Source organism: Canis lupus, chromosome 16, assembly GCF_003254725.2.
Source record: "Canis lupus dingo isolate Sandy chromosome 16, ASM325472v2, whole genome shotgun sequence".
Classification (NCBI taxonomy): domain Eukaryota; kingdom Metazoa; phylum Chordata; class Mammalia; order Carnivora; family Canidae; genus Canis; species Canis lupus.
In genome coordinates, this window is record NC_064258.1 from 11611897 (window position 1) to 11628018 (window position 16122).

General features: G+C 44.4%; 1 protein-coding gene across 6 annotated transcripts in view; it reads right to left on the reverse strand.

Annotated features, from left to right (window-relative positions):
* The window catches only part of PGBD2 (piggyBac transposable element derived 2), a 26072-nt gene continuing 9950 nt past the window's right edge, over positions 1 to 16122 (reverse strand). For 3 of the 6 annotated variants that reach the window (XM_025464214.3, XM_049095134.1, XM_025464215.3), the window contains 2 exons: positions 15719 to 15782; positions 1 to 6768 (listed from right to left, as the gene is read on the reverse strand). In XM_025464214.3, coding sequence (XP_025319999.1) covers positions 4971 to 6768; positions 15719 to 15735 — 1815 coding nt within the window. In that variant the 5' untranslated portion in view covers positions 15736 to 15782 and the 3' untranslated portion in view covers positions 1 to 4970. Of the gene's footprint in view, positions 6772 to 15718; positions 15783 to 16122 lie in introns of all 6 variants that reach the window. The other 3 variants (XM_025464211.3, XM_049095133.1, XM_025464212.3) reach the window with 1 other exon arrangement.

Consider the following 16122-nt stretch of genomic DNA (forward strand, 5'->3'; position numbering starts at 1 on the left):
TTAATTCTTAGGATTTTATTTATTTATTTAAGGGAGAGAGAGAGAGAGTGCACGCGCATGATCAGTGAAGACAGGCAGAGGGAGAGGGAGGGATGCAATCCCAGGAACTCTGAATCATATTCCACAAAACTGAGAAAACACATGAGAGATCTCCATAAAACATACAAAAGGCAATTCCTCAGGCTGAAGGAAAATTTTCTACTTGAACTACAGACCGTCTGAAGGAAATAAGAGCAAGATATGTGTGCACGCATGTGTATGTGTGTGTATATATGTGTATGTATAAATATATATGTAAATAATGCTGTCTATTTGAGTATGAATATGTTAACACTTTCTTTTTTTTATTTTTAAGATTTTTTATTTTACTTATTCATAGAGACACAGAGAGAGAGAGAGGCAGAGACACAGGCAGAGGGAGAAGCAGGCTCCATGCAGGGAGCCTGATGTGGGATTCGATCCCGGGTCTCCAGGATCACGCCCTGGGCTGCAGGTGGCGCTAAACCACTGCGTCACCAGGGCTGCCCTTGAGTATGGATATGTAAATGAATGACTGCTTATGAATATATATGGACATAAAGAAGGGGAATGAACATTGATTTTTTTTTTAAAAAAAAGCACTATTGTGGTTGCAGGCATGTAGAATTGAAACATATGAGGGTGATCATCAAAAGGCAGCGTGATGAATCAATCTAGTGAGTCTTAAGACTGAGTGTTTACAAGTAGGAAACCTGATGTCAGCCACAGAACTGTAAGTAGACAGGAGGCACTGACTCTCCAGCTTGACCACCAACTGAACTGAAATAATGATGTGTATCCGCACGCACCGGCATAGGAACGGATATAAATGTATACGCATATGCAGAACTAGAAAGTCAGCAGAGGAGAAGTAACCTCACTGAAGATAATTAATTAAAAAAAGACATAAAGTTTAATCTCGAAGGGAGAAAACGGAATAAATAAGATTGAAATGGAATAATGAAAATAATTCATCAAACCAAAAAAGCAGAAAGAGGGAAAAAGAAGCAGGGGCAGATTGGTGACAAAAAACAGCAAGCCTCGAATGTAAGTATGATCATGCCTCACGGATTCCATGGAACATAAGTCGAGCAACAAGCAGCACCTTCCAGCAAACGCCGGCGGCCCATCAAAACAATAGCCCAGTCTCTGCTGTTGACAGGGAGCCCGTGCAGACTCCAGACACAAAGTCCACAATAAAAGATGGGACAATGGGCAGCTCACAGACACAAACCAAAGGAAGCAGTGAGCTCTCCTCGTAGAAGCCAAGCTGACTCAAAGTGAAGACTTCCTGCCCGAAGCAAGTGGGACATCTCACACCAGAGAGGGTTGGGGCGGCGGGATGACATGCACAGCCTATGTCATAAGCACATAGCAATATGCCCACAAAGTAAAGGAAGAAATGGACAAATTTCAAACCAGCCCTGGAGGCTTCACACGCCGCTCTCACGCTAACGGCCAGAACACTCAGGAAAACCCATTGCCAAGGGGAGACCGAGCACCTGCACCCTCTGGCTCTACTACTACACACAGTAACTTAGAATATATGTCCTTCGGCATTTCAGACGGAATGATCGACAACACAGACTGTATGCTGCTGATGAACCAAGTCTCAACAGATTGTAAAAGACTGACTTCCCGCTGACTGTGATCCTGAAAACTGGATTTCCGTGGGGAATCCACAACATGGAGACAACTGGGAAATCCCTTCCTGCTGAGACAGGAAACAACACACGTGTTCGTGAGCCATGTGTCGAGGGACACATCACAGGAAAACTCGGGAAATAGTCCAGACTGAATGTAATGAAAACAAATTTTGCTTGGGGTGTAGATGAAAGGCACAAACAGGCTTGCACGTGTCTATATTAGAGAAGAAGAAATGCTGATAATCAGGTGAAGAAGCTTCTCGTTTAAGAAGCCAAAAAAGAGGGCAGCCCAGGTGGCAGTGGTTTAGCGCTGCCTTCGGCCCAGGACATGATCCCGGATATGCAGAACTAGAAAGTCAGCAGAGGAGAAGTAACACCATTGAAGATAATTAATTGAAAAAAGAAATAAAGCTGAATCTTGAAGGGAGAAAACAGAATAATTAAGATTGAAAGGGAACAATGAAAATAATTCATCAAACCAAAAAAGCAGAAAGAGGGATAAAGAAGCAGGAGCAGACTGGTGACACAAAACAGCAAGCCTCGAATGTAAGTATGATCGTGCCTCACAGATTCCATGAAACATAAGTCAAGTAACAAGCAGCACCTTCCATGATCCTGGAGACCTGGGATCGAGCGTCGGACTCCCTTCATGGAGCCTGCTTCTCCCTCTCTCTCTCTCTGCCTGTGCCTCTGCCTCTCTCTCTGTGTCTCTCATAAATAAATAAAATCCTAAAAAAAAAAAGGAAGCCAAAGAAGAATAGCAAATAGAACAGAAGAGAGAAGCAACTACATTACAAATATAAAAGCAGAGCTTCATTAAAAGAAAGCAGGTGCATGCTGGGGAAAATCATAAAGCTAAATGCTAGTGGTTTGAAAAACTAACATAAATGTGATTAAAAAAAAAAAAACTAGGGCGCAAAAACGTAAGCACTGGAGGCATGATGATGGAGATCAATAAGTGCTGGGACAGGCCGCTCTGCTCAGAGGGTCAGCATCACCAGCCAAGTGCACAGTGTGCAGCAGCTAGCCCCGTGTGCCTGGTGTTGCTCCTTAGGGATTCCCCTGGCCTTTCCTCACAGCCAGCGAGGGAGCCACATTCCCAGATTTCCCTGCCACAGCCACTCCAGCTTTAAACCTGCTGTGTCAGGGACCTGTCTGTCCACCGTGGATGCTTCCAAAAACCAGGTATGTGTGCCCACTTTGCCAGAACAGTGACGAGCTACCTGCCTTATGTAGCTTACTTCCCGACTGAAATTCCATCAGACAGACTTGCCTGGTGGAGCCAGGACTCCAGCTGCAGTTCTGTATTCTTTAGAGTTCTCCTTTATCCTTGTGTTAGGGAAGCACCTTTTCCCAGGTAATAATTCAACTCTTAAATTGGCCTTGTTTTTGCAGGGGTGGTTCAATATTTGCAAATGAAACAGGTAAATGGCTACCAGACATGTGAAAAAAAATGCTCAAGGTCCCTCATCATCAGGGAAATGCAACTCAAAAACACAATGGCAAACCACCATCAGATGGCTGAAATGAACAACTCCGGAAACCACAGATGCTGGTGAGGATGCAGAGAAAGGGGAACCCTCATGCACTGTTGATTCATGGGAATGCAAGCTCCTGCAGCCACTCTGGAAACAGTAGGGAGGTTCCTCAAGAAGTTAGAACTAGAGCTACCCTACGACCCAGCAATGGCACAACTAAGTATTTACTCAAAGGACACAAAGCTACAGATTCAAAGTGGTCCTTGTACCCCAATGTTTACAGCAGCAATGTCCACAAGAGCCAAACTATGGAATGAACCCAGATATCTGTTGACTGATGAATAGATGAAAAAGAGGTGGTATTTCTATACAGTGGAATACTACAGAGCTGGCAAAGAGAATGAAATCTTGTCCCTTGCCACAATGTGGGTGGAACTAGACGGTGGCAGACTAAGCAAAATAAGTCAGAGATATAGAAAAATATCATATGATTTCACTCACATGTGGAATTTAAGAAACAAAAGCAATGTATATAAGGGAAGTGAAGGAAAGGAAAAATCAAATAGAATGAAAATAGCAAGGGAGGCAAAGCATCAGAGACTCAACTATAGGAAACAAACTGACGGTTGCTGGAGGAGAGGGAGGTGGGGGATGAGGTGTTTGGGTGATGGGCGTTACAGAGGGCACTTGATGTAACCAGCACTGGTTATTATTGCCATTGAGAATCACTATATGCTACCCCCAAATTAGTCATAAACATTGAATTTTTAAAAAGTAAAAAAAAAAAGTTCCTTTCTCTGATGTTTGATAGGTCCAAATTTTCACAGGTATTTCTTTTAGTCGTCTGGAATAACTCCTGTGTTTTAATACTTAACCCAAAATTTCAGGAATTTATATAGTTAGAATTGAAATCAGTGGGGAAATATGCATATATTTTTGAAAATGATGCAAACCATCGTTTTGGCAGGGAGAGAGATTCCTATCTCGCTCTAGTTATGAAAGTGGATCCCAAAAGAATATACTTAAAGTAGGAAAATATTTAGTTAATTAATTAATTTGAGGCGGGGGGGAGAGAATGAGTCATGGGGAGAAGCAGGGGGAGAAAGTGGGGGAGAAAGAGACAGACAGACTCCCCGGTGAGCAGAGAGCTGGATGTGGGACTCCATCCCAGGACCCTGGGATCATGATCTGAGCTGAAAGCTGACACTTCACCAAGGGAGCCACCTAGTCGCCCCAAGAAAATATTTTTATCAAGAAAATCTTGATTGAGTCTACAAATCTAGCCCTCTGGATAAATAGAAGGCAGAGATAGATAAATATCTATCCATGGAGAGTCGGCTAGTGTTAAAGTGAAATAAATATGATAAAATATCCTTCATCACATCAATACCATACCTATATACTATTGCTCCATCTTAGATTGTCATCAGTAGCACACAATTACCTAACTTTTTTACTCTTCATAAAAGTTTCACAAAGTTTTTGGCTATATTTGATTTTCTTTACTGGGACTCAGGTATAACTCAAAGGAAGATTTTTATCTGAATAAAAAGGGCCCATTGTTGAAGTAAATAAGAGTATAATCTAGAGATTTATAAACACCGATCATTGCCAATATAAATACTAATTTATATTACATGTGGGCATCACAGAAGACAATAAAAAGAGAAGTGTAACGGAGATACGGAGAAAATACAAAAGCAAATAATGAGGGATTCAGGTCTCTTTTTCCCAACATAAAATCAGGTGCTCCATCTACTATATGTAAGTAGCTGTAAAATCTCTTTATAAACCAAACATCCACAGGGCTCCCTCTGGCCCTCGTGCATCACCGGATATGGTACTCCCTGAAGCACTTGGCGTGGACACCCTTCTGGCATTTTTCACAGCGCGTGTTGGTCTGTGAGTGGCAGAGGGCACACCGGGTCCTCTTGTCCTGGTGGACGATCCAGTGCCCAATCATGTCAAAGCGGCTCTCAGTTTCTAGCCGCCTGCTTCGCCTCCCTTGGGAGGACACATTAGCATTGCTCTCTAGGTACACACAGGCCACATATCTCCGGAAGGCCAGGAGGTCCACCTGGGCATCATGGCTGCAGATCCTGTGCAGCTGCCAGGCATTATTCAGGGCGGCATCGATGACATAGCCAATGAAGCTTGAATACCACTTCATGCCCCGGATCTTCACCTTGTACTTGGCAATGTTCTGGTCCATCCGACTGACACCGCCCCCCTTCTCCTGGTACAGCTTCACCAAAGAGGGCTGATGGACCTGGGTCCGTGTTTTGGCTGCTCCTGAAGGATGGCTGGTCAGCCCTACTGGCTCTATGCCCACAGCATTGGAGCAGAAGTTGACTACACTGCCATCATGCCAGCGGCACACGATAATCTCCTCGCTCTCATCGACTTTATAATCAAATGAACCTCTCTTCATTTTCTTAAGTTCTTTGGGATCTTTGAGGGGACATCGCTCAGTCCTATACTCATGAACAGTTCCTGTGGCCTTGACCCCCTTTTTCTTCAAAATGGACAGGAGTTTGACACTTGTAAAAACCTTGTCGAAAAATATGTGGTAAGGCCGACAGCCACGCTCCTGAAGCGCATCCACAAACTTCACCACCATACTGCCTCCTAGGTCCAGACCCCTGTCTGATTTGGTGAACAGCGTGCCCTGTGAGGGCTCAAACCACACCAGGTAGCCCCTACTGGTTGTCCCACACCAGATCTTGTAGCCCAGCTGCATGGGCCTCCCTGCAGGCAGATGCTTGGATCCCCGGTGCCCAAAGTACTCACACATGGACTCTCCAAAGCTGTAGAACTCTTCCAAGGGTGCGTGCTTCTGGAAATTGCAATTCATCCGGATGATGAGAGGCCTGACTTTGGCAAACCTATCACTTTCATCCAGCTCATTGTTATCTGCAAAATGCAGGTAGGAGAAGATCACTTCGAACCTGTCCCTTCTGATTGCATCAGCCACAAGATGATGATGGGAATCAGGAGAGGTTTCCCAAAACATCCTTCTCCTTGGATAGGATATATACCCACTTAAAATCAAAATGCCCAGAACACACTTTAATTCCTGGGCTGTGAGCCCCAGGTTGACATTTTTCTGCCAAGCATAACGATTGGTTTCATTAACAATGAAATTAATTGTTCCTTCATCAAAAAACAACTCAAAGAGGCCGACAGGACTCAGTTCCTGGCTCTTGAGATCCTCTATGTGAGGATCGGATGCAGTCCAGCTGCAGAAGTCAGCTTGGATATCTCTCTTGGTCCAAATACGCCGAGGCTCCACCACTGCCCTCTGTCTCTTCAGGGCCGGCTGCAACAGCTGCTCCTCCTCCTCCTCCTCCTCCTCCTCCTCCTCCTCCTCCTCCGCGCCAGAGTCCTCAGACGAGTCCTCAGGCACCACGGAGGCATGCAGGACGCTGCCCGGCAGGTGGAAGCCTCGTCGGCCACCTTCGTCCCCTGAGTCCTCGTCAGTGAAGTCCCCTGAGGCACTGTCAGGTGGCGCAATGAAGATCTCCTGCCTGCTGTGGCTGCGCTCCTCCTCCTCCTCCAGTGCATTCAGAACCTCGAGCAGCTTCGCAGACTTTGCCTTTGAACTGGCACCTCTCCCAACAGTGAAGCTGCTGCAATGACAGGAACCAAGGGGGAGAGAGGCCACAAGGAGACAGTGTTTCAGCAGGAAACTCTGTTAAAGCATTGCCTGGAGAAGAGGGCTCCCACCACAGAGCACCTGGGCCCCAACAGCACGTCAGACCCAGCACCATCAGGCTCCAGGCCGCGTGACTGAGTTTCAGGCCAGCACATGTTACACTTTCAAGTGCAGGAGTATTTTAGTGGAAGGACCTCCAGGGACACATTCCATTCTTCTCTCTTTCTTAAAGTGTTTTGAAGAGAAGATCGCCTCTAGTGATAAGTCCAGGTGGCACTGTCATCCCCAGGGAGGAACCACCACCAGGGAGCCTGAGCTGCTGAAGTAACACCAGTGATGTCCTCTGACTCAGTGGCCTCAGCAGCCCTACTTTCATCCCTGTCTTACCTGGGTCTTCCCTTTCCCTTACGAATTGAGCAATTATAAGTTTCGTCTTTCCCAAATTTCCAAACTCTCCCTATTTGAAGACTTACTACCCCAAATTCAGGACCTGAACAGATTCAGACAGGTTTTCAGGTGGTTCCCTCAATATTAGACATCTTACTACGTAGCAGCCGCAATTCAGAAGCCAGATAGACTCACAAAACATGGAAACCCCTGCCTTCCTAACTCTTCCTGCGCATGTGGGAACTAACTGGATGTCAAGAGATACTTGTGTTTAATGAGCACCGACTGTGATGAGGTGCTTCTCAGGGCCTGGCGGTGGACGTGCTCCACCCCTGATCTGCCCTGGAGGAGAAGGATGACAGTTCAACAGACAAGGAGCTCTGTGGGACGGCACCAGGTTCAGAGAATACAGCAAAACACTAGGACTGGGGCTGCTATTTCTGATAGATGATGGGTGAAGGCTCACCACACAGGTGACCTGAGAAAGAGAGTGGGCCTTACAGAGAGCTGGAGATGGGGTGTCCCTGGCACAGGAAGAGAGCTGCAGGTACAAGTCCCTGAACCCAAAAGGACAGGCTATCTGCAAGCAAGGAGGCTTCAGATATAGTAACAGGGGAGCAAGGAGCCCAGGACACCCAGACCAGGGCCCCAGGGGTCTAGAGGCCCCATCAGGACATTCAGGTGTGTTCAGCTGTCACAGGAAGCCCTCTGTAGTGGGACAGAGGAGGGCCACCAGGGTGTGAGAAAGGACAGGGTGGGGAAGGTGGGCACTACTGATGTCCTACACCACTTAAAAGAATTTCAAACCCAAGGGAGGAAACAGACTTTACACAGAGGCAAGGTCTCTGAACACCTGCCCTTGGACTCTTAAGTTCAGACTCACTTCGTGATGCTGACTTCATCAGCCTTTGTGCTAGAACCAAGGCCCGGGAGGTCGACCTCAGGGAACTAAGGTACTTCTTATGCTCTGTGTGGGCCAGGAAGGGAACCTAGTTTTCAAGGATACAAAAGCCCTTCCCATGGACCTCAGACCAAGCGCTTCTCTGGGATCAGTAGCCATCTTCACAAGTGTCCCTGCCTTGGTTTGCAGCAGCAGATCCAGGCCAGGACAGCCAGGGCTTCCACCATTCTCACTACCTCACTCTAAACACCTTCTGCGCATGGCTGTTCAGACTGCTGGACAAGGGGAGGAGGAATTAAGAGGAAGGAGTAGGAGGGCGACCCTAGGCTTGCCTCATCCCATGACCACAGCTAGAGAAATACCAAATCATTCTGAACACCCAAGAAACTGATCTGAGGATGGAGAGCAAAGCGCAGAACTTGGAGAAAAGGGGCTATAGCCTGGAAGGTAGGTCTGGGGGAGACAGGATCTGGGGGAGGTGAAGGGGGGAGGGGGCCCTGGTCAGGGAGAGAGGAGAGTGCGTGTGGGAGAGGACATGCGTGGGGCACAAGAGAAACATTTCCCCAAAGCCATTGAGGGGAGAAAGCGATAGGGGCTGATTATAGAGAGTTCTTGGAAGCAGGGGAGCTCAGAGTCTGGAATCTCAGAACTCCACGCCATCCCCATGGGTGGAGCCTGGCCAGCTCTGAAGTGCTCCTGGGGTGGGGGGGGCGGGGGGGCAGAGGTCCAGCAGCAGACAGCGTGTCTGAGGATCCCCTGGGGCCCACTGGAGTGCATCTGGGAGAGGTGGCACTGCCACTCAGGGACAAAACAGGCAGCAGACAGCATTGAACTACCCCACGCATTACCATAGGAGCAGAGGCAGCTGCTGAGGGCAGCTAACCTGGATACTGGCTTTTTCGCTGTGCTTCACCATAAACTCCAAGCCCCGGTGTGTTCATGTGATGGCCCTTTAGGGACATAGTCGCACCGGCCACAATGGGCAGACCCTCCCAGAGGATTAGTGTGGCTCCATGCCACACTGGGTCCCTAAAATTTGGAGTTTTGAAACCCAGCCAACATGCATGAGATAAAACAGGAGCACTGAGCCACTGGGGGTCAGACAGCTCAGACACAGACAGGGGGAAGGCAGGAATCTGAGGGAAGCCTGGGGCCAATGAGGGAACATGGTTCCCTCTTCTATGATGGCTTCCTGAATAGCTGTGGGTGTGAACACTGAGTGCATGATGCCATTTTTATCCGCTCCTAGTCAACACTGAGGACTTCAGGCAGCAGTACAGAGAACAAAGTGGGAGCTTGAGAAACTTACACCGATCCCCATCCCCTTATGCTCTGCAGGTGCTTTCTTCAAAGAGCAAGTGTACCTGAGAGCCAGAAAGGCAGCTGGGCCTCTCCCTCCCCAGACAACCAGCACCCACTCCCCACACCCAAGACTACAGACCATGGAGTGATACAACACCAGCTGTAGTGGATACTGGGTCTAGCCTTTCTACCAAGATGACCACCGCACACCTAGGTAAAATTCACCACACACTGGACAAGGGCACACTGCAGGCAGGCGGAAACACTGCACAGGTGACCTAAGGGAAAGAGCTGCCAAAACACAGCAACAGAGTACACAGCATACTCCAGACACTTCCTGAAGCCCAGGCCCTGCCTGGTCAGCATACAACCTCTTCTTAATACAGTCATCACCCCTATGACAAGGTAACATAAAGGTTTTCCTAACACCTAGAAGACAGAGACTTAGGCAAAATGCCAAGAGGGAAGACTTCATCCCAAAAGAAAGAACAAAAAAGGTCATAGCCAGGGATCTATTCCAACAGATATAAGTAATATGCCTGACCCAGAATTTAAAACAACATCTAAGGGCAGCCCTGGTGGCGCAGCAGTTTAGCACCACCTGCAGCCCGGGATGTGATCCTGGAGACCTGGGATTGAGTCCCACGTCGGGCTCCCTGCATGAAGCCTGCTCCTCCCTCTGCCTGTGTCTCTGCTTCTCTCTCTCAATCTCTCTCTCTGTGTGTCTCTCATGAATAAATAAATAAAATCTTAAAAAAAATGAATGAATAAAAATAAAAATAAAACAACATCTAAGGATACTCTCTGGGCTTAAGAAAAGCATAAGAGACACCAGAGAGTCCCTTACCACAGAGATAAAAGATCTAAACACTCGTCAGTCTGAAATAAAAAATCCTGTAATCGAGATGCAAAATCCACCAGATACAATGAGCGCAAGGATAGAAGAAGCAGAAGAATGAATACGTGATTTAAAAAAATTAAATTATGAGAAGTAATGAAGCTGAAAAGTCAAAGGAAAGAAAAAGATCACGAATATTGACTTAAAGAACTGGGTGACCTCATAAAGCATAATAACAGGCAGAGCATATTGACTTAAAGAACTGGGTGACCTCATAAAGCATAATAACAGGCAGAGCATAGGAGTTCCAGGGAAATGGGCCAGACAGCTTACTCTAGGAAGTTATACTGAAGGCCTCCCTAATCTGCTGAAGGAAGGTGACATCCAAATCCAGGGGGCACAGAGAACTCTGGCCAGAATCAACAAAAGCAGGCCAACACCAAGACATATTAGAGTAGAATTTGCAAAATATAGAGATGAGGAAAACATCCTGAGAGCAGCAATGGAAAAGAAATCCCTAAATTAAATTACTGGGTCACAAATCAGGTCTTAACCAATACCAAAAGATTGGGATTGTCCCCTGCATAATTATAGTGGAAGAGAAATAAGGTTAGCAGCAGATCTCTCCACAGAAACCTAACAGATCAGAAGGGAGAAGCATGATATACTCAACGTGCTGAATGGGAATAATATGCAGCCAAAAATACTTTTCCAGCAAGGCTGTCATTCAGAATAGAAGGGGAGAAAAAGAGTTTCCCAGACAGACAAAAACAATAGGAGTTCATGACCACTACATTACCCCTGCAAGAAATATTAAAGGGAACTTTTCAAGAGGTAAAGAAAGATCAAAAGCCACAAAGACTACAGAGGAGAGAAAATCTACAGGAACAGCAACCTCACAAGTAACACAATGGCACTAAATTCATATCTATCAACACTCACTCTGAAGGGAAACAGACTAACTGCTCCCACCAACAGACATAGGATATCAGAATGGATAAAAAACAAGGCCCATCTCTATGCTGCCTACAAGAAACTCACTTTAGACTTAAAGACACTTGTTGATTCAAAGTGAGCGGATGGAGAACCATGTACCATGCAAATGGACATCAAGAGAAAGTCAGCAGCCACACTTACATCAGACAAACTAGACTTTAAACTAAAGACTGTAAGAAGACATGAAGAAGGGCACTATAATATAATAAAAGGATCTATCCAACAAGAACATCTAACAGTTGTACATATTTATGCCCCCCAAACTGGAGCACCCAAACCTAAAAATCAATTAAATACAAACTTAAAGTCACTGAAATAATATTAGGAGACTTTAACACCCCACTTAGAGCAACAGGCAGATCATCTACCTGAAAATCAACATGGAAAAAATGGTTTAAATAACAAACCGGACTGGATGATCTTAACAGATATATTCCAAACATTTTGTCTGAAAGCACCAGAATACACATTCTTCTTGAACGCACATGGAACATTCTCCAGAATAGATCGCACACTGGGTTGCCTATCGGGCCACAACAAATACAAAAAGACTGAGATCATATCATGCATAATGGCTCACCACAATGCTATGAAACCTAAAGTCAATCACAAGGAAAAATTTGGAAAAACCACAAATGCATGGAGGTTAAAGAAGACCATACTAAAGAATAAATGGGTTAATCAGAAAATTAAAAAGGAAATAAAAAATACATGGAAGCAAATGAAAATGAAAACAAGACAGTCTCAAACTTTTGCTGACCTTGGAGGAAAAGCTCTATCTGTCTATAAGTGGTTCTAAGAGGAAAGTATACTGCAATACAGGCCTACCTCAAGATGCAAGAATAGGTGCAAATACACAACCTAGCCTTACCCTAAGGGAGCTAGGAAAGGTACAGTAAGTAATGCCTAAAGGCAAAAGGAGAGAAATAATCATGATTGAGCAGAAATAAATGATAAACAAAAAAAGCAGTAGACCAGATCAGTGAAACTAGGAGCTGGAGGAAAGGGATAAATTCCTAGAAACATATAAACTACCAAGAGTGAATCAGGAAGAAACAAAAAATGTGAACAGACCCATTACCAGCAAATAATTATATCAGTAATTAAAAATTTCCCAACGAAAAATCAGAGAGGGTGACAAAGCAGAGAGACTCCTAACTCTGGGAAACAAACAAGGGGTAGTAGAAGGGGAGGCGGGCGGGGGAATGGGGTGACAGGGTGACTGGGTGATGGGCACGGAGGAGGGCATTTGACAGGTTGAGCACTGGGTGTTATACTGTATGTTGACAAATCGAGCTCCAATAAAAAAAATACAAAAAAATACAAAAAAAAAAAAATCTCCCAACAAATAAAAGTCAGGGTCACATGGTTTCTCGGGAACTTTTACCAAACATTTAAGGAAAAGCTACTACATATTCTTTTCAAATTGCTCCAAAAAGTAGAAATGGAAAAAACCCTCCAAATTCATTTTTTATGAAGCCAGCATTACCTTGACTCCAAAACCAGACAAAGACCCCAACGAGGCCAAAATCCCTCATGAACGTGCATGCAAAAATTCCAAACAAGATACTAGGAAATCAAATCCACTACTAGACTAAAAGAATCATTCAGCACAATCAAGTGAGATCTATTCTGGGCTACAAGGGGGATTCGACATCCACAAGTCAATCAATATCATATACTACATTAATGAAAGAAAGGTAAGAACCACATGATCCTCTCCATAGATGCAGAGAAAACATCTGAAAAGCACAACATCCATTCTTGATAAGAACCCTCCACAAAGTCTGGATAGAGGGAACATAGCTCAACATCATAAAGGCTATGGATGAAAGACCCACAGCTAATATCGTCCTCAATGGGGGCAAATAGAGCTTTTCCTCCAAGGTCAGCAACAAAACCGGGATGTCCACTCTCACCGTTGTTATTTAAAATAATACCAGAAGTCCATTCGAACCAGCAAATAAGTCAAACTTACACTATTTGCAGACAACATGATACTCTATTTAGAAAACCCAACAGAATCCAGCAAAAAATTGCTAGAACTGATAACGCAAATTGAGGAAAGTTGCAGGATACAAAATCAATGTAGAAATCTCTCATATTTCTATACACCAATTATGAAGCAGCAGAAAAAGAAATCAAGGAATTGATCTCATTTAAATGCACCAAAACAATTGGATACCTAGGAATAAACCTAGCCAAAGAGGTAAAGGATCTGTCCTCTGAAAACTACAGAACATTTGTGAAAGAAACTGAGGAAGACACAAAGAAATGGAAAAACATTCTATGTTCATGGATTGGGAGAATATTGTGAAAACGTCTATCCTACCCAGAGGGATCTAGACATTCGTGGAATCCCTATCAAAATACCACAAGTATTTTTCACAGAGCTGGAACACACAACACTAAAATTTATATGGAACCACACAGACCCTAAAAAGCCAGAGGAATGTTGAAAAAGAAAACCAAAGCTGGGGCATCACAATGCTGACTTCAAGCTGCATTACAAAGCTGTGGTCATCAAGACAGTGTGGTACTGGCACAAAAACAGACACATAGATCAGTGGAACAGAATAGAGAACCCAGAAATGGACCCTCAATTCTATGGTCAACTAATCTTTAGCAAAGCAGGAAAGAATAGCCACTGGAAAAAACACAGTCTATTCAATAAGTGGTGTTGTGAAAATTGGACAGCCACATGCAGAAAATTGAAACTGGACCGTTCTCTTACACCACACAATAAGACAAACTCAAAAGGGTTGAAAGATCTAAATGTGAGACAAGAATCCATCAAAATCCTAGAGGAGAACACAGGCAACACCCTTTTTAAACTTGGCCACAGTAACTTCTTGCAAGATACATCCACGAAGGCAAAAGAAAAAAAAGCAATAATGAACTACTGGGACTTAATCAAGATGAAAAGCCTCTGCACAGCAAAGGAAACAATCAACAAAACTAAAAGGCAACCTATGGAATGGGAGAAGATGTTTGCAAATGACCTATCAGATAAAGAGCTCTTATCCAAAATCTACAAAGAACTTATCAAACTCAACACCCAAAAACCAAATATTCCATTTAAGAAATGGGCCGGTGATAGAATAGACATTCTTCCCAAGAAGACCTACAAATGGCCAACAGGCACATGGGAAGATGCTCAACATCACTCATCATCAGGGAAATACAAACCAAAATCATGATGACATCCCTTCTCACACCTGTCAGAATGTCTAAAATTAACAACACAGAAAACAACAGATGTTGGCAAGGTTACAGAGAAAGGGGAACCCTCTTACACTCTTGGGGGAATGCAAACTGGTGCAGCCACTCTGGAAAACAGTATGGAGGTTCCTCAAGAAGTTAAAAATAAAACTACCCTATGTGTGACCTAGCAATAGCACTATTAAGTATTTACCCAGAGGATACAAGAATATTCTCTGAAGGGGCACATGCACCCTAATATTTACAGCAGCATTAACAACATTAGACAAACTATGAAAAGAGCCCAAATGTCCATGGACTGATGAACAGGCAAAGAAGATGTCATACGTAGACAGATAGATAGACAGACAGACAATGGAATATTACTCAGTTATCAAAAGATGATATTCTCTTTTGCAATGCTATGGAAGGAACTAGAGTGTATTATGTATGTTAAGCAAAGTCAATCAGTAAGAGAAAGTACCAGATGATTTCACTCATATGTGGAATTTAAAAAAAAAACAAACAGACGAATATAGGGGAAGGAAGGGAAAGAGTGGGAGGTATACCATAAGAGATTCTTTAGTATTGAGAACAAACAGGCTTGCTGGAGGGAAGGTGGGCAGGGGATTGGCATGGTGATTGGCACTGAGGAGGGCACTTGTGATGTGCACTGGGTGTTATAGGTAAGTGAAGAATTCTAGTCTTGAACCAATATTACAGTACATGTTAACTAACTGGAATTTAAGTAAAAACTTGAAAAAAATAAAGAAAGAAGACTCATGGAATGGTAAAGCTCGCAAGGACCATGGTAGTCCAGTAGCAAGCACCTTGTGCGTTAAAAGATGAGGAAAGGGAGCCTGGAGGGCACAGTTATGTGACCAACTGTTGGTTTCAGCTTGGATCCTGATCTCAGAGTCATGAGGTCGAGTCCCAAATGGGGCTTCGTGCTCAATCTGGAGCGTGTTCTCCCTCTCTCTCTAACCCTCCCACTTGTGCTCTTTCTCTCTCTCTCTCTCTCTCTCAATAAAAAAATAAATCTTACAAAAAAAAAAAAAAAAGATGAGAAAAATAAATCACATTTTTCAGACACAGTGTAGACCCTGGAGCTACAAAGCCTCACCCATACCATATACACTACCCTGCCTGCCTCATCTTTCCTCAATCTCCCTTTTCTGCTCTCTCTTCCACCTTTCTCTTTCCTAGACACCATATGCTTAGTAAGGCCAGCAGGACCAAGAGCTAAAAATGTCCTGGGCATGGCCTTTCATAAAGGCTTTCATCAAAGGCACTTACCTTGAAGTTGAAGCCATGATGAGCCAGGAACAGAGACTTGTCTATATGTGCAGAGTCAAAGAATCTGTAAGACAGAAGAGATCGATTTTTAAAAATTGTATGCTAATTAGCAAGGCAATAGAACCTTCTCCACCATTTAAGTGAAAAAACATGTTTAGCTTAATGTTCACCAGCGGTAAGCAGAGGATGGATTGAGTACACACAGCAGAGGGGGTCTAGTCAACTGGCCCATCAGAGGGAAAAATAAGGAGCTCTCCACCTCACACCAAAACATATTATAGGGCAAAGGTTTTCACCGTCAAAATTACTGGCATGTGGGCCGGATGAGTCTCTGTTGGGAGCTGTCCTGTGAATTACGGGATTTTAACAGCTTTCCAGAACTCTACCCACTAGATGCCAGTAAA